General features: G+C 57.4%; 2 protein-coding genes across 2 annotated transcripts; both read right to left on the reverse strand.

Annotated features, from left to right (window-relative positions):
* Positions 1-1,225: 1,225 nt before the first annotated feature.
* TLR9 (toll like receptor 9) lies at positions 1,226-5,827 on the reverse strand. Its single transcript, XM_077763412.1, has 2 exons — positions 5,640-5,827; positions 1,226-4,745 (listed from the first exon to the last, which is right to left on the reverse strand). Exons 1-2 carry the CDS (start codon positions 5,640-5,642, stop codon positions 1,653-1,655), a joined length of 3,096 nt encoding a protein of 1,031 aa, XP_077619538.1. The 5' UTR covers positions 5,643-5,827; the 3' UTR covers positions 1,226-1,652.
* Positions 5,828-8,585: 2,758 nt separating this feature from the next.
* TWF2 (twinfilin actin binding protein 2) lies at positions 8,586-19,065 on the reverse strand. Its single transcript, XM_077763413.1, has 9 exons — positions 18,911-19,065; positions 15,269-15,346; positions 12,831-13,009; positions 12,360-12,455; positions 12,044-12,148; positions 11,776-11,901; positions 9,856-10,006; positions 9,592-9,713; positions 8,586-9,187 (listed from the first exon to the last, which is right to left on the reverse strand). Exons 1-9 carry the CDS (start codon positions 18,933-18,935, stop codon positions 9,020-9,022), a joined length of 1,050 nt encoding a protein of 349 aa, XP_077619539.1. The 5' UTR covers positions 18,936-19,065; the 3' UTR covers positions 8,586-9,019.
* Between the last annotated feature and the right edge of the window lie 2,124 nt (positions 19,066-21,189).

The following is a 21,189-nucleotide window of genomic DNA, read 5'->3' on the forward strand; positions in this document are numbered from 1 at the left end:
ATGCCCTGGAGTGGGGGTGGGGGGCTGGGGGGAGGGGCAAAAGCAGCCTCCCCACCTCGACCCCAGGACTGCCCACAATCAGGCTGCAAGATCAGCCAAGTCTGCGGCCAGCTCCAGGCTTCTGCCCTAGAGTCCTGGAGCAGCTGAGCTGGCCTCCAGCTGTCCTGAGCCAGCCAAGCCGGTTCCACTCTCCTGCCACCCCAGGCCCCAGCTCCAACTGTCTGGCTGCACGTGTCCCTTCTGCTCCTCAAAAGGCAGGTTCAGCTGTGGAGACAGTGAGGCAGCAACTCAGGACAAAGCAACCTCTCGGGCTCTAGGCCTGACATGATCCACAACTCCCCGCACACGTGAGTGCAGACTCTATCATCTATCAGACTGTCTCCAAACACCAGTCATTGGTGCTTCAAGCAATGTCTGGAACCCTACACTGGGTATCGGAACTAGAAATTCACACACATACTGCAACCCTCATCACATGTCGCTGTGTCTCCCACCTAAACGCAATCAGCTGTGTAAGGCAAGAGCAGGGAAGGCAGGCCCACCTTTGGAGCCAGGTAGTGGCTCACCCAGGTGTCCCTCTGATGTCAGAACAGAGAGACCCAGCATGCATTCTAGGTGAAAACAGAAGGGAATTGATTGTGAGCTCACTCTAGAATCTTCTATGGCTCCCAGCTCCTTGCTGGGCCAGCCTCCTGGGCACAGCACAGGCATGGCCACAAGAGGGCGCAAATGTCCCTCTGAACTTCCCACAAAGACTTTCCCCCCCTCCCCACCCCCCTACTCCGGTTTGGGATTGGGAATGAATACTCATTAGGGCGGCTGCTTCTCTAGACTTTGCCAAGGGGCAGAAATGAAGCAGGCCTGGGGCACCCAGGTGGCTCAGTCAGTTAAGCTTCCGACTTCGGTCATGATCTTGTGATGCTCCTTCATGATCTCATGGTGCTTCTTCGAGCTACACTTCAGATCCTCAGCCCCTTTCTCTCTCTGTCCCTCCCCTGCTCCCGTCTCTCCCCCTGCTCCCTCCCCCGCCCATGTGCTCTTCCTCTCTCAAAAGTAATTAAACATTTATATATGTGTATATCTATATCTATACCTATCTATACCTAGATATAGATATATATAGATCTGGATCTAGATCTAGATATAGATATACACATATATAGATTTCTATATAGATATAGAAGTATAGAGATAGAGATAGAGATAGATATATATACACATAAAAAGTTCTCTGCCCAACAGAGAGGTGCTGACCTAGCCTGGGGACAGTAGGGCACATGGGGAGGGGTTGAAAGGGGCAGGAGACCCAGCCTGCTCTCAGGGAAGGACCAAGCAGCTGCACTTAGTAGTTTCCCTCCCCTGCAGACCTGTGTCCTGTGGGCCCTCCCTTTTTCTCTTTGTCAATTTCTTCCAAATCACCTCTGCCCCTCCTCACATTAGGAAGGAAAGCCTGGTGAATTATCTCTTCTCTCCTCCCACTCACTCCTCCAGTGAGCTCGGGTTAGCCGTTCAACCTACCAGCAGCATTTATTGAGCACCTGCTATATGCCAAGGGTGGGAATGGGGGCGGCAGAGCAGAGGTGTTGCAGGGCCAGCAGGTCTGGCGTCCCAGGCAGACAGGCAAGGTGTAGAGGGGTTGGGGTGCTGGGCTGTCACTCCGCCGTGGTGGGGCCCCGGCAGAAATTCTGGTTATAGAAGTGGTGGTTGTCCCTGGTCAGGGCGGTGCCCAGCTGGGCCCAGAAGCTGCGCTGGCCACTAGGCTGGTGGGGCCAGAGGAGGACGCTCTGGCGGCAGAGGCGCTGGCGCAGCCGCACGTAGCGGGAGCGGTGGGCATTGGGGCGCAGGATCACCAGCACCACGACGTCCTTGCGGTCCTCCAGCAGGCGCTGCTGGGCCAGCAGGAAGCTGGCGCGCAAGAGGCCGCTGACCCTGTCCGTGTGGGCCAGCACAAACAGTGTCTTGCGGCTGCTGTAAACTGAGGCCCACAGGTTCTCAAAGAGCGTTTTACCGGGTAGCCAGTCACGTTCCTCCAGGCACAGGCGGAGCGCCCGGCGCCCGCGGCGCTCCTCTAGCCGTACCCGCAGCTCGTTGTACACCCAGTCGGCCACCGCGCTCTGGGTCTTGTCGAAGACCACGAAGGCATCGTAGCGCAGGGCATCTGCACCCCGCTGCCGCCCCCGCCGGGGCAGCCAGGCCAGGCACAGGTGGAAGCAGTACCAGAGGTCCCAGGCACAGAGGTGGTGCAGCATGGGCACGGCCAGGCCCAGGGCCACGGTCAGCAGCGTGAGGCCAAAGCAGTCCCAGGAGAGGGCCTCATCCAGGCAGAGGCGCAGGTCCTGCGCAAAGATGCTGCGGCCCTGGAGCTGCCCTGGACTGCCACACTTGACGTGGCTGGGCAGGCCGGGCACCGCAGCCTGCACCTCCAGCAAGAAGTCCACGAAGGTTGCCCCGCAGGCGCAGTGCAGGGGATTGCCAGTCACATCCAGGACTTTCAGGACGCCCGCTAGAGAACCGAACCAGGAGGGCTCCACCGTCTTGAGGGCATTGGCACTGAGGTTGAGCTCTTGCAGCCTCGTGGCCAGAGCAAAAAAACCAGAGGCCACGAAGCTGATGCTGTTGCTGCTGAGGTCCAGCCTCTGGAGCTGGGTCCCGTTAGGCAAGCTGCCGTTGCTCAGGGCCTTCAGCTGGTTTCCCGCCAGGTCCAGGGCCTCCAGCTTGGGGAGGAGGACCAGGCTGCTCCAGTTGAAGAAAGCCAGATAATTGTCACGGAGACGCAGCAGCCGCAGGCTCTTGGGGAGGTTGTCCAGGTTGCGTGGCAAGAGGGTATGCAGGCGGTTCTGGGACAGGTCCAACTGGACCAGTCTCCTCAGGCCTTGGAAGAAGTGAAGATACAGGTCTCCCTCGGCCCACATCTGGCTCAGGGCATTGCCACTGAAGTCCAAGGCCCGGAGCGAGGCGCTGCAGAGCTGCTGGGACACACGGCTGTGGATGTCGTTGTGCGCCAGGCTGAGGTAGCGCAGAGTTGGCAGCTGCGCCACAAAGCTGAGGTTGTGGCCCACGCCCTGCATGCTGAACGGCTGGCTGTTGTAGCTGAGGTCCAGGGCCTCCAGCTGCGGCAGCTCCGTGAAGGAGCGCCCGTGGTATAGGTCCAGCTTGTTGTGGGACAGGTCCAACACCCGCAGGCTGGTCAGGGGCACAAACTGTGAGCCGTTGACTGCCTGCGAGATGCTGTTGCGGCTCAGGAGCAGGCACTGGAGGCGTGAGAGCCGGGCAAACATCTCTGGCTGGATCGTGGCTAGGTTGTTCCGTGACAGGTCCAAGGTGAAGTTGAGGGTCTTGCAGCTCGGCATGAAGCCCTTGGAGCTCGGGGTGTCCAGTGGGCCCAGAGCGAGGTCCCCGGACGGCAGCCAGACTCTCTCCCCACCATCCATCTCTCCCGTGGCAGCCATCAGCTCTGTGGCTCCACTTATGCGGTTGTCTGACAGGTCCACGTATTGCAGGCCAGGGAAGGCCCCGAAGATGCTCAGCTGGGCCTGGTTGATGAAGTTCATCTGCAGGTGCAGCCTCTGGAGCATGGGCAGGTGGGCCAGCGACTGGAGCGTGGTCTCACTGAGCGAGCGGAAGAAGATGCCGTGCATGTCCAGTTGCTGCAGGGAGAGCAGGCTCCTGAAGGAGGGCGCCAGACGAAGGTGGGCAAAGGATACCTTCTTGTGGTAATTGAAGGACAGGTTGAGTCTGCGCAGCTGGGCCAGGCCCTGGAAGGCTGTGGTTTTGGTGATGCAGTCATATAGGAAGTTCTCACTCAGGTCCAGCACCGTGAGGTTGCTCAGGCCACGGAACCATCTGGGGTTCAGGTCGTAGAGAGAGCTGTCCTTCAAGACCAGGCCTTCGAGGTGGCTCAAGTGGCTGAAGGTGTCAGGGTGCAGGTGTGGGAAGCCCTTGGGGCACTCCATACAGGGGTTGCGGGCGTGGTCACAGCGGCGGCAGTTCCCACCCACATCAAGCACACGCAGGGCGGTCAGGTTGGCCAGGTCCTCAGGCGCCAGGGTGATGATGTGGTTGTAGGACAGTAGGAGGTACTCCAGGCTGGGGGGCAGGCCGCGGGGCACCATGGTGAGGTTGTTGTACTTGAGCGACAGGTGCATAAGGTTGCCCAGGCCAAGGAGGGCACCTGGGGCCACCTGCAGGGCCTGCGGGCAGGGGTTCTTGTAGTAGCAGTTGCCATCCAGGAATAGGAAGCGCAGGGCATGCAGGCCTGTGAGGCTGGCAGGGTCCAGCACCAGGATGTTGGTGTGGCTCAGGGACAGGGACACGAGGGAACTGGGCAGGGCAGGGACCGTCGTGATGCTGTTGTAGCTCAGGTTCAGCTCCTCCAGGGTGGGCACAGCCAGGAAGGTGTGGGGCTCGATGGTCATGTGACAGGGGAAGTGCATGGGGCTGAGGCTGGTGGGCGGGCAGTTCCATTTGAGGTTGAGATGCCGCAGGCTGGACAGGTGGACAAAGTCAGAGTCATGGAGGTGGTGGATGCGGTTGGAATACAGGGAAAGGCTGGTGACGTTACCGCGGGGTGCTGCTGCCGAGAAGTGGGGCACAGACTTGAGGAACAGCCAGTTGCAATTCACCAGGCCGTGGCGCTGGAGCTCACAGGGCAGGAAGGCAGGCAGGGCGCCCTGGGCCAAGGCCACAGCCAACACGGCGGCCTGTACCAGGAGAGACAGGGGGTGCAGGGCGCCACGGCAGGGGCCCTGCGGGACTGTGAGTGTGCAGCCCCAGCACAGCTCCATCTGTCCCCCTTCCTGGGGTCTCCCAACAGGGCTCCCAAACGCTCTCCCCAAGCCTTCCCCAGGGAAGCTCCTGCCTCTCTGCCCAGCACCCACCCCACCTCTAGGCCTCACGGAGAACTTAACTCAGGTCTCAGACCCAGCCTTCAACTCAGAACTGCTTCTGAAACCTGGAATCCAGACTCACGATCTAGAACTCTCACTCAAAACCAACCCCCGTCAGACAGGAGAGCCAGGCAGTCAGGCAGCAGGCCCACCAGGTTCTCCCTGACTTTCCCTTTCCCTTCCTCAGAGATCACTTCTCTTCCTTCCTGAGCAAGGAGGCCTCTGGCTCCCTTCCACACAGCCATCCTGAAAAGGACACCGGGGTGTCCTCCATGAGCCTCCTCCAACTCCTCCCCCTCCCTTTGGCCAAGTCCCAGGAAGGAATGAGGGTCTTCTGCTGGGTTCCAGGCTGAGGACCACCCAGGACCCTGCCTGGGACGGGCACTGCCCAGCTCTTCCCCCTCTACCCACCTCTCCCAGCCCAAGCACTCAACCCACTGTAGGTCCCAACAGATCAGAGGGGGTGGGCAGCAACGAGCCAGGGCCTAGTCCTGTTGCGTCCACCTTGCTTGTAGCCCCCACACCACCACTGAGTGAAGCCCTAGGCCTCAGCCTCCTCATCCGCATAATGGGTTTGGGTCTCATTGCCTAGAGACAGGCTCCTGCTCTGATATCTTCAGGGTTCAGTGAGTGTCCCCAGGGCCAGGTTGGGGGATAACCCCGTTCACTATTGTCTGTAGCCACCAAACCCACCTCCCCCCCACCACTTCCCACTGCCCCCCTTCCCTGGGGGGCTGAGGGCTGCTGTCCTACCATGACAGGGAGGGGGGGCTTCTCCAGAGGGTCTGGATGGCAGACTCGGCAGCTACTGCAGGGAGGAATGCCTGGAGCTCGCAGCCCCTTCCCACAGCGTTGGCTCAGAGAACAGAGGAAGTGAGAATTTAGAAATAACACAGTAGCCCCCTCCCTCGCCCCCACCCTGCCCGCAGCAAGGGGTGGGGTGGTGCGGTGAGTCAGAGGCCATTTGCATAGGCAGATGGCAGACAGCCCCTTCACTCCTTCCTCTTTCCACTCCCTCACTGCCCCCCACCCTATCCCAACAATCTGCTACAGCAGAGGGTCTCATACCTGTTATCAGGGAGAGACAGAGGCCCAGAGACCAGGCTTAGGCCAGTGAAACTGGAATTGAGGGCAGTGCCAGCCGCGGGCTGGGCATGCTGACACCCATGTCAGGGCCCCTGTCCCAAGAGGACTCTCACTCTCACACCTCAGCCCCTTGGCCCCGCCCCAAAGGGAGCTCTCTCGGGCCAGTGGTTCCCACATCTGCCCTTTCCTGCCACTACGACCTGTCCCCAGAGCTCTGCGGGGCCGAACATACCAGGGAGTGCGGCCACATTGGCCCCAGCCAGGCTACACCTGCCTCCACCACAGCCTTCCACTTCCTCCTGGAGCAGGGTCTCCTGATCTGCGTTCCCAGTGTGTCTGGGGCCCCGTCCTAGCACCTACCCCACCCCACGGCTGGGCCAGCTGGGCGGATCTTCCCACACTCCCTCTGACCCAGCAGATCATAACAGATTACTCAGGCCCAAGGCCTCAGGGGACTTGGGTCCCTCAGCAAGTCCTGTTGGCTCCACCTTCAGAATCTGCCCATTGCCCACAGGTGCCACATTCACCAGCCTGGCCCGAGCCGCCATCATCTCTCGCCTAGACCAGTGCAGTTGCCACCAACTCATGGGTTGCCCTGCTTCTGCTCTCATAACCTCACAGCCTATTCACCTTTAGCCCCTAAGTCACATTAGGTCCTTCCTCTGCTCAGACTCCTCATTGGCCCGCTCTGGAATCAAAGGCACAGTCCACATAATGGCCAAGAAGGTCCTACGGGATCTGGCCTCCCATCGCTTCCCTGACCAGTCTCCAGCCACTTTGGCCTCCTGGCTCTGTCGTGAATACTCCTGTGCAGTCTCCCGCCCCAGGGCCTTTGGACTTACTGTTCGCTCTGCCTGGAAGCCCCTTTCCTAGATATTTCAGCCCACACATTACCTTCTGGAGGCCTTTCCCGACCTTCTTTTAAACCTTCCACCCTGGATCTGGCACTCCTAAGCCCCTTTACCTGCTGCTTTTCTTCGTCCTAAGTTTTTACCTGCTAACACATCATATCATTGATTTTCCATGGTTTATTGTATTTTGTCTTATTACCCTGCTGGAATGTCTGCTTCTTAATGGCAAGAGTCTTTCTGTCTGTATACCCAGGGCCCAGAGTGCCCAGAACATCATAAGGTGGTCTCTCTTTGCTGCTTCCATGAGTCTCCAGCACTCAGCTCTGGGCAGGCACAGAATGTCTCTGAATGATGGCTGGATGAATTAATGAATGAACAAATAGGGCTTTGGCCTGGGCTAGACACCTGCCACCCTGCTTTTCCATGCCCACCTCTGGGTGGCTATCATGGCAGGCAGACCCCAGCTGCCAGGCATCCAGCTGGTACACAGGCCCAGGACTTTAGCAGTGTGGGGGTAATGGCACGGTCTTCCTGCCCACCTAGGAACCAGTGTTTGGGGGTGGATGAGGACAGGCAGCCCGCTCTAGATCCTGGCTGGGGTTCCAGCTCTCCTCTCTGTAATTCTAGGGCCTTTAGTAGGGGCTGGGAAAGGCCCCAGGGATGGGACACTCCCCTGAGCCCCAGCCCAACACATGCTCCCCAAAGAAAGGACAGTGCCCATTCAGCACCTGAATCCCAGCCACTGACCCCCACATCCCTATCTGTGCGCAGCTCCCACCTGGCATAGGAGGGGTCTCAGGCACAGACTGAATTCCTGGCTTCTGCTGGATCCCAAACCTACAGGAGACCCTGCCAGAGACACTGGGACCAGGGAGCCAGACTCTTGTGGACAGAAAAGCAAATATGAGAGGGCCAACGAGCTGACAGGTATGCACACATGTATGTGTGCATGCGTACATGCACACACACATACGTGCACATGTGAACCAGAGACTCCAAGTTCCATGCCACAGCCCCAAAGAGGCCTGGAAACCCCGTGGGGTGGGCACACCCAGTGTGGCAGGCTGAAAAATGCCCCAAGGAGATCCACACCCTAATCCCCGGAACCTATGAATATGCTACTGTACATAATAAAAGGGGCCTTGCAGGTGGGAGGAGGTGAAGGATCCTGAGTGGGGAGAGTATCTGGAAAGTGGGGAGGTGAATATAACCACAAGCATCCTTATGAGATGGAGGCACAGGGGGATCTGACTACAGAAGAAGGCATGTGACCGGAAGCAGAATCGGAGAGGCTCCCCCTCTGGTTTGAAGATGGGAGCAGGGAATGTACGTAGCCTTTCCAGGTGGACAAGGTAACGGATGTTCCCCGCCTCTTCCAAAAGGAGCAAGCCCTGCTAGCACCTGGATTTCAGCCCTGTCAGACTTTGACCTTGTTAGATTCACAAGAACTGCCAAGATAGTAAATATGTGGGGGTTCAAGCCGCTAAGCTTATGGTATTTTGTTACCGCAGCCATAGGACACTAATACACCCAGATGCTCCATCACGGCAAAGGTGTGGCTGTCTTTTGGGCCGAGCTCCTGTCAACAAGGGGACCTGTGTGAGGCTTCTGTCCTCACACACACAGACACACGTTCTCCCACATACCTGTAGCCCACCTAACAGGCTGACAGGCCCCTTCGAAGATGAAAGGGCGCAGTTATATACACAGGGTCTTCCGATTCCAGTGTCAGACGTGGATCCCTCAGGGCCAGACTCAGGTGTTGATTTAAAAATATTTTATTCTTTAAAAAATACAGCATTCAACCATCTTACCCTGCAGGGAACCCCTACCCCAGCCCTGACTAAACCCACCCCTGTGGCCAAAGGCTTCTGGGATGTGCTGGGGCCCTAGTCTCAGTTCCCCTGGGGGCCAAGCTCATTCTAGGCTCCGTACCCAGCCCCCTTGAGCCAGACAGGCAGGGTCCCCAGACCCCTTGGGGACACAGATGAGAGGCAGGGACAGCAACAGGGGAAGGTCACAAAAATGCCAGCTCAGTGGCCCTCGGAAGCTGCAAGAATGTTCTGTCAGCAGCCCTCCTGCCCCACAAGAAGCAACCCTCCCCTGGAGCCCAGGCTGGGAAGGAGGCAGATGGCCGGGAGCAGTGGGGTGCACAGCCCCACAGTCCGCATGCCGGGGCAGCTCAGGTCCGGCCACCTAGCTGTCATCCCCGTTCTCGCCAGGGCCACGGATGAGGCGCTTGTGGCCCCGCTTGCCCCCTGGGCCCTTGGGCTTGGCGAAGGCCTGCTTGAAGGCATGTTGTTTGGGGTGCACCTCGTCGTAGAGGAACTCGGCTGTCAGCTCCGCCCCATCTCCAATCTCAATCTGCGTGGGGCAAGGCAGTGGTCTGGTCGGGGGCCGCCCACACACCACCCTTGATCACCTCCACTCCTGGGGCAGCCCCTTGACCTCTCACACTCCAGCCCGGGGGTCTCCTCCCAGATCCCCCCACCTGGAGTGCCACCTCCAGGAACACTCTGCTGGGGCCCAATGTCCTGCATGTCTTTCAGACCTTGGGAGACGAGAGTCATGGGCGGTCAAGACGAGGGCTTGTCCATGCCACCAGTCAGCTGGGCACCCTGGGCAATATCCCTTGGGCCTCATCCACATCCATTCCACAAGGCGACAATGACCCCTGCCCTGCCACTGTCTTGGGACTCCAATGCCCCCGTGTGGAGGGTGGTGTTAGAGGCCCCTGGGAGGTGAGACTCTGGGGAATGGGCACCCACCTTCTTGGAGATCTCCAGCTGGAAGTCCTGCTCCACAGAATCGAGGAGGCGGCTCTTACAGCTGGAATAGAGCATGCGCTCCTTGATGCTGCACTTGTACCCCGGCATCGAGTAGATGAACACTGTGGGGGATGGAGAAGTGAGCTGAGGCTGGGGGACCTGCAGGCCTGTGCCCCCCACACCCCCTGCAGCAAGCCCGCCTGGCCATAGGCCAGTGCCGTTTCTATTCAGCCACGGGTGTGGGGCCCTGCTGTGGGCACTCACCCACAGACTCGAGGTGGTCACCCTCATGGGTGTGCTTGTAGAGGAAGAAGTGGTAGCGGGCGGCATCTCGGGGCACCCTTGATGGCAGCTGGGCCACTTCCGTGGGCTCTGTGTGCACCAGCTCAATGGTCTCCCGCTCCAGGTCCAGCTTCTACCAAGGGCAAGGGGGGGGGGGCATGTAAGGCCCTGAGCAGTGGGGGGCCCAGACCCACCCTAGCAAACAAGAAGTCCCCGAGGTGACAGGCAGGAGCCAGGGCAGAGCCTGCCTATGGTCTCCCTTTCTCAGGACTCCCCAACCCAGTGGCCATCCACCATGGGGGTCCCTGTGAAGAGGCTACTCCTGGGCCCCCACCTCTCCACCTTTGAAAGCTCTGCGGGAGGAGGAAGTCCCACCAGGGGCAGTGGACAGGACAGTGGGGAGGACCTTGACCTTAGGGAGAGGCCCTTTGGGGAACACTTCATTCTACTTGGAATGGGGAAGTCTAGGAGCACCTGGCTGGTTTAGTCAGTGGAGCATGTGACTTTTGATCTCATGAGTTCAAGTCCCACACTGGGCATACAGCTTACTTAAAAAAAATTTTTTTAATGTTTTTATTTATTTTTGAGAGAAAAAGAGATAGAGCACAAGCAGGGGAGGGGAAGAGTACGGGAGGCAGAATCTGAAGCAGGCTCCAAGCTCCAAGCTGTCAGCACAGAGCTGACACAGAGCTCGAACTCTTGAACTATGAGCTTATGACCTGAAGTCAGAGGCTCAACTGACTAAGCCACCCAGGTGCCCGGAACACAGAGTTTACATTAAAAAAGAAAGAAGGGGTACCTGGCTGGCTCAGTCAGTTGAGCATCCTACTCTTGATTTCTTTTTTTTTTTTTTAATGTTTTATTTAAAACGAGCAAGGGAGGGGCAAAGAGAGGGGCAGAGTGAGGGGCAGAGGCTCCAAAGCCGGCTCTGTGCTGACAGTGGAGAGCCTCATTTGGGGCTTGAACTAATAAACTGAGAAATTATGACCTAAGCTGAAGTCAGACACTCCACTGACTGAGCCACCCAGGGACCCACCCATTTTTTTTTTTAAGATTATGTATTTATTTTGATGGAGAGAGAGGGGGAGAGAGAGAGAGAGCGCGAGCGCACATTTGAGCAGGAGAAGGGCAGAGAGAGAGAATCCCAAGCAGGCTCTGCACTGTCACTGTGGAGCCCAACTAAGGGCTCGAACTCACAAACCATGAGATCATGACCTGAGCCAAAACCAAGAGTCGGATGCTTAACTGACTGAGTCACCCAGGTGCTCCCTGACTCTGGATTTAAAGTCATGATCTCATGGTTCGGAGATCGAGCCCTGCATTGAGGTCTGTGCTGACAGCACAGAGCCTGTTTGGGATTCCCTCTTGCCCTCTCGGCCCCTCTCCTGCTCATGCACACATGAGCAGGTACTCTCTCTCTCAAAAATAAATAAATAAACACTAAAAAAAAAAAGAAAAGAAAAAGAAAGCAAGCAGAAAGCCTAGGCACGGGGGCAGAAAGACCCACCCTGGGGAAGAGGGCAGTTAGGAGAGCTGCAGAGGGAGTCTAGGACAGGAGGGGGCTCAGGACTGAGGAGTCAGTGTGAACTCCAGCCTGGGTATGGGTACACGGTGAGGGGACAGAATGAGGGACATTGTCTCACAGATGTCCCTGCATGCGAGCAAGGACCGGGCAAGGCAGGGGAACGCGGTGCACCTACTGTATGAGGCGTCCATAGTCAAAACAGGAAAAGGGAGGGACAGGGGAGGGGGTGGGGGTACAGCAGGTCCTCACAAGTACATGGGTGAGTTGGAGGAGACAGACTGGGGGCTGTGCACACATCTGTGCACATGACTAAGCAGGAGCAGGGGAGGGGCACGGTGGGCCCTGTGCGTGTGCCCGGGGCAGGGATGGGCACCCACCAGCTGGATGTAGTTGATGGTCTTCTGTTTGAGTTGCTGAAGTGCCCTCTGCGCTGCGGGCTGCAGTGGGAAGGTGAGGCCCTGCAGGGTCTGGTGCTTGCTCTCCACACTGATCTCCGTCTTCACCTGGGGGCGAGAGAAGAGCGAGTGAGGCCCTGCCTGCCTAACCAGGGTGTAGCCCTACTGGAGCACAGGCCTGGCCAGCTGGGCCTAACGCCACCTGAGGGCCTCAGGCTGGGACTTGTGCCCGCCCGTCTGGTGCACCCACCTCATTAATACGGATCTGCTGAAGCTCTCTCTCAGCCGAGGTGAGCGGGGCAGGCGCTGCACAGGATGACAGGTGCTTCTGGTACCCAGCAAAGGAGAGGTCGTCCTGGCCGGTGGATACAGAAGCATAAATGGGCACCTTGGGCTGTTGAGCTGGCAAAAGCCCACTGAGCACCCCAGCTTGCAGCCCTGGACCCTCCCAGCCCTCTCTCCTCCTCTCCAAGTCTGGCACCCACTTGCTATGTGACCCTGCATAACATCCCACACTCTGTGGGCCTGTGATCCCAGCCTGGTGGGGCCTGGCCTGGGGGGCCTACCTTCACGGTCCCAAAGAGCTCATCCTTGATGTGGCCGCCCCCAAACTCCTTCTTCACTGTAGCCCGTGTGGCTGCATACAGCATCTTCAGCCGCACCTGAAGGACAGGAGCTAAGCTGTGAGACTCATCACTGCTTCTCTCTCCAGAAGCAGGCAGAGGAGCCTTTGGGTGGGGACCGGGCCATCGCTTTGCACCCACATGCCCAGCAGAGGGCGCAGCACGGTGCAAGGATGTGAGGGGGTGGAGCCTCCCCAGCCCAAGTCTCTGCCTCCCAGAGCCAGGCTGAGGTGGCTGGGGGACCTCTGGGAGAGGTCAGGCTCCAAGCACAGGGCCTTGCCCTCTCTCAGACTCTGAGGAAGGACCTGGTATCTCTCCCCTTGGACTTCCCAGGGCAGGGCCTTGTTCCTTCACTCAGACCCAGCATCCCCTCTCCCCTGATCTGGGGACTGGGCAGGGGTCCCCAGGACTCACAGGAGAATTGTCAGGTGACCAGGCGAGGAAGAGCCACTCAAAACCCTGGGCGTTCTGTGAGTCCAGGCGGTACAGCAGATAACAGGGCTGCTGGGCATCCAGCAGCGGAAGCACGGCCCTGTCGTAGTCCTGGTCCCATGAGCCCACCAGCTCCCGCGAGGCACCCAGCATGAGCTGCTCTGGGGGCAGAGGCAGGGTGAGCCAAGGAGTAGCCATCTCACATTCCCACCTCAGACTGTGGACCTTCTTGGCTGCGGCTCAGATCTGCCGGCCCCTCCACTCACCTTCCCCTGGAGCCCCCAAATCCCTGGAGGATGAGGCTACATGACTGAATCTGTGAATGAGTGAATGAATGAATGAGGCACAAAGCTGCCAGCTATACGGACGCACACACACATGCACAGAAATGGCCTCGAGAACGTGCCCACTTAGATGACGAAGCACGGACAAACACGAGAAGATGTGGCTGCGTTGGCCACAGCCACCAACAATGTGGTCTCCTCACGATCACCCACACACTCAGACCCAACCCCCCCCCGCCAGCACAGCTGCTCAGGCACAGCCCCACTGTGCCACTTCCTGCTCCCCTCCTCCCTTGGCCTGAGATTCTAGCAGACCCCCAGCACACGCTTCTCAGAACAACTATGCTGAAGGAGGCAGGGTCTAACCTCAGGCCACAAGGATCTGCAAAAGCAAAAGCGTGTGGGAAAGAGTGAGACAGGGGCTCCTATCAGATACTGTATAAATCTGTACCCTGCTGCCCCTGGCCAGCCGTAGTCCCCTCCCCCACAAATTAACAAACCTCTTAACGCCTGGGGTCAACAGGCTGGCCACCGGCCTGGCTGGTGCACACTGGCTGAATGGGCCATTGAGTCTGGACATATACTTGACCTATCCATCCACAGGGCCTTAGCTGGGCACCCAATACCAGCCCAGGTGTGCACAGGCCCAGGGTGGTGGAAGAACTGGGCCAAGGGTTAATCACCACCTGGCCAGGGGGTACCTGACCACCAGGCCCTCCTGATGAGGCCCAAATGTGCCAGGTCCCCCAGCCCAGCTGCCGCTCTGCAGGCCTTGGCCTCCTCACCTATCCTCCTAGAACGCAGATGGGGTCAAAACCAGCAGGCACAGTTGGCCTCCCAGCACTGCCAACAGTGTTTAATATGTTGCCAACATTTTCAAAATGGGAAGTTTTACATAATAAGTGGAATTAACAGATTCTCTAGAAGGACCTCAAGCCGCACTCAGTAGGAGATGGGCAATGGCTGTCTGTCAGGGTGCCTGAAGGTTCCTGGGGACTCCCAGGTGCCCCAACAACTATAATGCAGAACAGAGATAAGAGCCCACCTAGAGATTCCTCCTGGTAAACACCTGCAGGGGTGTCCTGTCGGAGGCAACAGGGAGGGCTGAGAGCTAAGGTCAATGAATCTATCTCTTTGCAGGGCAGGGAGGCTGTCCTGTTACCACAGGAAACCTTCATTCTTGACCTACTTCATTCAGTGACCATGACCTGGCCTCTGAGGGCATCTGAACTTGAGGACCCTGGACAAAATTCAGCACAGCTCTGGTACTAAAGCCTGGAATGAATTCTGGGTCTGGGCAGAACTTGCTTTGTACCAATTCGATGGGTGAAAAGTTAGCTGGGCACCAAGCCCATTCTGGGGGCCTCCGAAAGAGCCCACTATTGCTGGCTACCAAGGATTCATGGGGGGCCCAGCCCTTGCCAGTGTCTATACCCTTCACCTCTAGGGACAACCCTTAGCACGAAGGGAAGGGGAGAAACCGCCACCAAGCCTCAGTCTAATCTTCTGCCTCCCCAAACCTTCTCCCCACTTAAAGCCTCAGCTCAAGCTCACCCACCCCCAACCCCAATATGCTGAGCACCCACCCTGTGCAAGGCTCAGGTTCCCAGTGTCCAAGCCAAGGCTTAGCCAAGCCTGGAATCCCCCCATCATGTTGTCAAAGCAAGCTGGGCACAAGTCCCTTTGCCCTGTTGTAGGGGCACTTCCCAAGGGCAGGGCCCGGGCTTCTCCTTGGGACTCCCCCAGGGCCAAGCCAGCCTGCCGATCATAGAGGAAGGTGAGTGGCACTCGCCACATGGGGCAGTGCCTAGCCTCACTGATCTCCTGCTCCCATGCCCACCCTAGCATCATGGCTAGGACTTTGACCCCCACATAGCCCTTGGGGAGCTGGACAGGACCCCTGGGCAGGGCTCTCCTTGCTGTCACCTGAGCTTTTGTTTCTTGCTCTGTGTAAGAGGAGAAATGATCATGCCCACCAGCAACGCTCTCCTACAAAGCACCTCTTATCCCCACAAGGAGCAAGTGAGATCCTGAAGGGGCTGGAGGCAAATGTCCCAGCAGCTCCCAGAGAAGCAACTGGGTCTAGCCCCTAGCCTATGCCCTAGCCCATCAAAGGGGGCAGTATGGGGCACTCACCGTCCTCAATGACGACTTTGATGAGCCGGATACAGCCAGCCCGTGCCTTGGCGAAGAATTCCTTCAGCTCCTCGGTGGCTATGAGAACAAGAAACATGATGAAGGATAAGCAGGCAGCGTGAGCAGGGTGGGCAGGGACGCATTCAGGGCCCGCTCCGTCCTGTGGGGTCTGGTGGTAGAGCTGGGAGCCGGGTTATATACGGCCCCCCATGTGACTGGGAACCTGACACGGTCCACAAACATAAGCTCCCAAATTTAGCCAGCAGGAGAGCTCCGGTGACGGGGTAGGTGGGGATGGGCCAGCACACTCAAGGAAGGGGCGGGCTCTGGGCCAGGCCAGGCCAACCACAGTGAATGGCCCCTACCCGTCCCCTGCCCCCTAGGAAAGCCCAGCACTGAAGTGGCCTGTGACACTCCCAGTTCTGTCATATCTACTAACACAGAAATACATGAACACATACCCCCAGAATGCACTGACCACTATGTCCGTTAACATACACACACGTGCACCACCTGCCGCATGTGCCATCGAGTACTGGGTCAGTCCAGCATATGTGAATGTAACATATAAACATCTACGTGACACAGTGGAGGAGAAATGCAAACACCCTCATGACAACACACTCAGCTGGTCAAACATAAATGGACACACACATTTTGGCATACAAACATATACACGGACACAGTCCCCAGAGTGCTAACAAACACACAGGCAACTGTAGAACCTGGCTAAGATGTGTCCAGGCAAGAGATGGACAGAGCATACACACAAATACACAGGCATGCACAGCCAGCCCACCAGCCAGGCTGCCTAACCCTGAGAGGTCCTAAGCCCAGCCCTAGCACAGCCCTGCTGGGGGCACTAAGTCCCCAACCCTTAGGCAGTCCAGAATGCTCCTAGAGGAAGAGTGGCAATCAGGAATCTCCAAAACAGACCCTGTCTTGGTCACAGCTGGAAGGTGACAGCCAATGACCAAGGACCCAAGCGCAGAGGTGAGGACCAGGAATGTCACAGATCTACCAGTGGTAAAGACGCAGAAACCAAAGTTCATGTGAGGAAGGGCCCGACTTGGGTCTCTGCGTGTGCTATGGCCAGGCCAGCATGACCTTGAGGCTATCCAGGGGTCAGGAGAATTCTGCAGGAACACAGCTGGAGAGCTGAGGTCAGAGAGTATTTATAGGGACCAGACTGGGCAGCTTGAGGCCAGGGGGTGGGGGCCTTTAGGAAAACAAACTCTGGTCATGTCCTCAGGGGCCCCTCCCGCAGGGTGACCCTGAGCCTGAGAAATCAGGCTATGTACCATCCTCCATGGCCGCTGGGGGAGCAGGGTCCCAATTCCAAGTACCATGGCAGGGAGACACAGTCCCACTGGGCCAGGACAGAGCTGCTTATCAGCAGACTGCAAGCAAATCCCTGAGGAAAAGCCTGGCCTCTGGGTCTCCACCTTTTCCATAGTTGTGTGTGACCTCTGACCTCACTGAGCCTCAAACTCGTCTATACTGTGGAGCTAATACGCTCAAGGTGCAGAGGGCTATGCTGAGGAGTAGATGGAAAATCCTCAGTACTGAGGACTTTACAAATAACAATTGTTAAATGTTACCACTGTAAATTTACTACTGTAATGATGGCGGGGCAGGCTGCGCTGAGCTGCCCTTTCCACCTGCTCAGACCTTCTGGGAGGGAAAGCCAAGAAGCTCCCCTAAGGGAGAGGCTGCCACACCCCTTCTAGAGTTACTAGGACAAAGTGACACCCCAGTAGTGGAAGAGACATTCCCCCCGCCCATGACTCCTCAGCCACCATCAATAATCCAGAGGCCAGGCCTGGGACACCTGAGCCTCTATCATCAAAGATTCATGCTCCCCCACCTCCCTGCCCCTGCCTCTGCTGCCCTGCTCTCCCCCCACCCCATAAGCCTCAAGTTACAAGTCCTCCCACCCCCCCCACTCTGCTCTGAGGTCACCAGATCCACAGGTATGGCTACAAGTGGGCTGGCATCTGGGCATCCAGGGCGATTGATCTCACCTTCTACCTCCCCAGGCCAAAAATGGGAAGGAGTGGGCTGCTCATAGGCAGGAAGGCTGGGGGGCAGGGGGGCAGTCCCCAGTGATCCCCTAGCCAGGCTTGTCTCACCACGTGGGAAATGAAGGAATGAGGCAGCGCCTTGGCCACAGGACCTGTCAGCCCCGAGCAGTGAGGAGGGGCCACAACTTCCTATCTCCTCCCAGATGGAGGCAGCAGTAGTGACCAGACAAAGGAGAAGGAAGAGGCAGGTCCAGGGGGCAGCTGTTCCCTTCTGTGGGCTGAGTCATGAAGCCACCCCTCCAGCTCCTCCAGCTCCTTCTGGAGAAGCTGGCCCACCTGGTAGGAGGCTGGCCCTGACCCAGACTCTGGCCTTTTTTGGTCCTGTGGGGCGGGGCCAGGGGAACCCTCTAGGCGGTCTAGCCACCAAGCAGCCACAACCACAAGCCAAGTTGAGATCCAGGCAGCCAGGCTGGTCGATGGTGGTGGTGTCCCCGGGCTGGGGATCCTGATGTGGTGGGAGGAATGGCTGATGGCCAAACCACCAGGCTGTCTGGGCAAGCAGCCTGGGCTTTTCCCACAGCCCAGGCAGTCCTCCCAGGCTAGGGACAGAGGGGGGCCACTGAGGCCCAGGAAGGGTCAGGACACCTGGCTCTTGGCCGCTGCTTCTCCCCAGCCAGCATAAAGAGGAAACTAGGCCCTTGGGGAAGGGGGTGATGCTCTAGGCTGGAGAGGCTTGGGGTAGGGGGAGCTGGCCTGGAGTCTCTAAAGCCAGGACCCTCGCTCACAAACCCCAAATCTAGACCCTTTTCTCTGCTTTCAGCCTGGGGCTGGGACCTTCTAACCCTGGCTGGGGCAGATTCAGGAAATCAGACTGGAAAATGGTAGGGAGGTCAGAGGTCAAGGTCAGATTGGCAACTCTCCCCACCCCACTTTGAAGGCCCAGATTTTCCCCAGTCTAGCGTGCTCAAGTATGTGAGGGTCCTGGGGGGAGCCAAAGGTCAGCGACCCCTCCTCATACAGACACAAACCCATACAATCCTTACACAGACACCTCTGCTACATGCATCCGTGAGAACAAATGCACATTGAGATGTACCCAAATTGTGCACACAGACACCCACAGACATGTGCACACAGTCACAAAACACTGATGCCTAAAGATGGTTCCATGCGACAGTGGCCATTCAATCAGCTATTAATGCATGTGCATGAACGACCCTAGACATACACAAGCAGTCTCATCCAGATGTGCATACACAGGACTCCACACACAAGTGCACATGCGTGCACACTCCCCCATATGTGCACATCCGGGTACACCCACCCCCAGAAAGGAACAAAAATATACAGATGGGCACACACAGGAACATACACCCTCAAATGGGCACACAGATATTTCCGCTACAGCTGCGTACGTACATGCACACCCACTCCGAACTATGCACAGTAAGTCGCACGCCCCCATATGTGCCCACCCCAGGCGACCGGCGGCTGCAAAAGGGAACAGGAAGCTTCCCCCGGCTGGTCCCAGGGAGGAGAGAAAGGCTGAGCGCCGGGGAGGGGGCGCAGCCTCGAGCAGAGACCCTTGGCCCTCCGGCCGCCCACCATCCTCCCTCACCGTGGATGCCCGTCTGGTGCGCCATGGCTCCGTGCTCCGCTCCGCCAGCGCCCCTAGAGCCCTCGGCTCAGCCCTGGACCAGCTCCGTTCGCCAGGACCCGGAGGAGGAGGAGGATGTGGCGGGGGCCGCCCAGCCTCGCGCAGCTTCCCGGGCGGTGCCGCAGGACCCGGCCCAGCGCGCCCCGCCCCGCGACGGGCGAGGCCGGGAGGGGGCGGAGACTCTGGGCCGCGCACGCGCGTACCGTGCGTCTTGTTCCGGGTGAGCCTTTCGCGGGGAGTTGATCGGCGTGTCCGCGCGCCTGCGCGTGCCTGTTTGTGGCGAAGAACAGGGCCTGCGTGTGGTCGGGCATGCGTGGGCGCCCTCACGAGCGAGGTTGTCTATTGACCCTGAGCCGACTGTTTTGTGGCTGGGGCGAGAAAGGTAGGGCGCACGCGAGTCTTTGCGCCCCAAGCTAGGTGGGTTTCCAAGTGGGGTGAGATCCGCTTGTACCCGCATTTATGGCGGGGAGGGGGTTTGCTTGAGGATGGAAGCGCGTGTATTTTTGAGCGGCATCCCTTTTCCTAGAGACGTTCCCTGAGCACTCCCTGTGAAGCACTGGCACCTCGAGATGGGCCTGGCTGCAGGCCCTGCGCTGATTGTGGGAGTCAGACTGACCTACCTGGCAGTTACCAAATGAACCTGTGGTGGCAAGGACCCTGCCCAGAGAGCAAGGAGCCACTAGGAGGAGGTGAAGTTTGAGGGGAGACCTGGAGGTCAGCCTGGCAGAACGGAGGGAAGAGTTTTGTGAGAAGAAGAAACTACATGTGCAAAGGCTCAAAGGTTGAAGGAGAGCCAGAGTTTGGCGAGTGAGGAACTTCCCAACTCCTGATCTACTTCTGGTTCCACACCCAGCAGCTTTGCCTTCTCTGACACCAGTCCTGCTGTTACCAGCCAGTCAACATAATGTATCTTCCAGGCCACTGTGAACCAGGGATGAGCACAAGACCACAGTCAATCCAATCAGAGCCTGTCTCAGGATATTGGTTGGGAAGATTGGGAAGGAGGCCACCTTTGGGGGCTGGGGTTGCTGAGAATTGATGATGGAGCATGGGGCCTGCCTTGCATCTGGCCCCAGCTTGAGCTCCCTGCTCACTGTCTCACTACCACATGCTGAGTAAGCAGCATCGTGCCCTCCTCTGTGTGCCTCAAGGACTGGCTTCTCATCTCCTGAGAGTACAGTGAACACAAAATTGAAGGATTTTCTTCCTATGCACACCCTGAAAACTGGACCTGTGTAATGCTCACCTTGACCCCGGAACTCACAATAGAAACTAAAAACTCTGTGTGGCCTCACAGCCTGCTGTTGGGAGAATAGCTCATAGGCAAGTCCCCAACTCAGCCCTGCCACAGCACAGATGGGACAGCAACACAGAGCCGACAGTTACATCAGCTCTCAGGCCTGGGCACTTCCATCAGAGCACCTGGCAATTCTACGGAAGCATAAGAGCATCCTGTTTCTTGGAAACAGGAATTAGCCAAGAAAACAGGTTAATGAAAAACAATAATGTTATGTTCCCTGTAGAAATGTCTGTCACTGGATGAACTGTGACTACCTTAACTGCAAGATTTCCCTTGTTGCCTGGCTGATCACTGACTGCATCATTCCCTCCCCCTGCCCCTCTTTTTTTTTTTTTTTTAAGTTTATTCATTTTGAGAGAGAGAGAATCCCAAGTAGGCTCCACACCGTCAGCATTGAACCCGACGCTGGGCTGGAACCCAAGAACCATGAGGTCATGACCTGAGCTGAAACTGAGAGTTGGACACTTAACTGACTGAGCCACCCAGGTGCCCCATCACTGCCTGATACATATATTTACCTGCTTATTTGTTTATTGTCTTCCCTTTACCAGTAGTTAAGTTTTGCTCCTGCTGTATCCCCACCTAGAACAGTGCTCAGCATTGGTAAGTGTTCAGTATTATTTGCCAAATAAACAAATGAATGAACAATTAGAGTCTTGGGGCACCTGGCTGGCTCAGTCAGTAGAGCGTGCAACTCTTGATCTCAGGGTCATGAGTTCAGGCCCCATGTTGGGCATAGAGTTTACTTAAAAGTAATTTATGTATTTATTTAAGTATTTATGTTGCACACTCACTATGCACTGGGCACATTTAATCCCCCTGACAGCCCTATGAGATAGGTGTTACTGTCCCTCTTTTACAGTTGAAGAATCTGAGGTTCAGAGAGATGAAGTGATTTGATACAGGTCACAAGGCAGTGAGTCTCTGCAAGAACCTTAGT

The sequence above is a fragment of the Crocuta crocuta genome, unplaced genomic scaffold (genome assembly GCF_008692635.1).
Source record: "Crocuta crocuta isolate KB4526 unplaced genomic scaffold, BGI_CrCroc_1.0 scaffold1079, whole genome shotgun sequence".
In the NCBI taxonomy this organism is placed as follows: Eukaryota; Metazoa; Chordata; class Mammalia; order Carnivora; family Hyaenidae; genus Crocuta; species Crocuta crocuta.

Bases quoted from the DNA above. Each gene is read 5' to 3' on its own strand.
- TWF2 (XM_077763413.1), bottom strand. From the start codon at position 18,935: ATGGCGCACCAGACGGGCATCCACG. The intron at 13,010-15,268 runs GTGAGTGCCCCA...CTCTGCCCCCAG, and splicing joins CAAAGTCGTCATTGAGGACG to AGCAGCTCATGCTGGGTGCC. The intron at 12,456-12,830 runs GTGAGTCCTGGG...CCTGTCCTTCAG, and splicing joins GGTCACCTGACAATTCTCCT to GTGCGGCTGAAGATGCTGTA.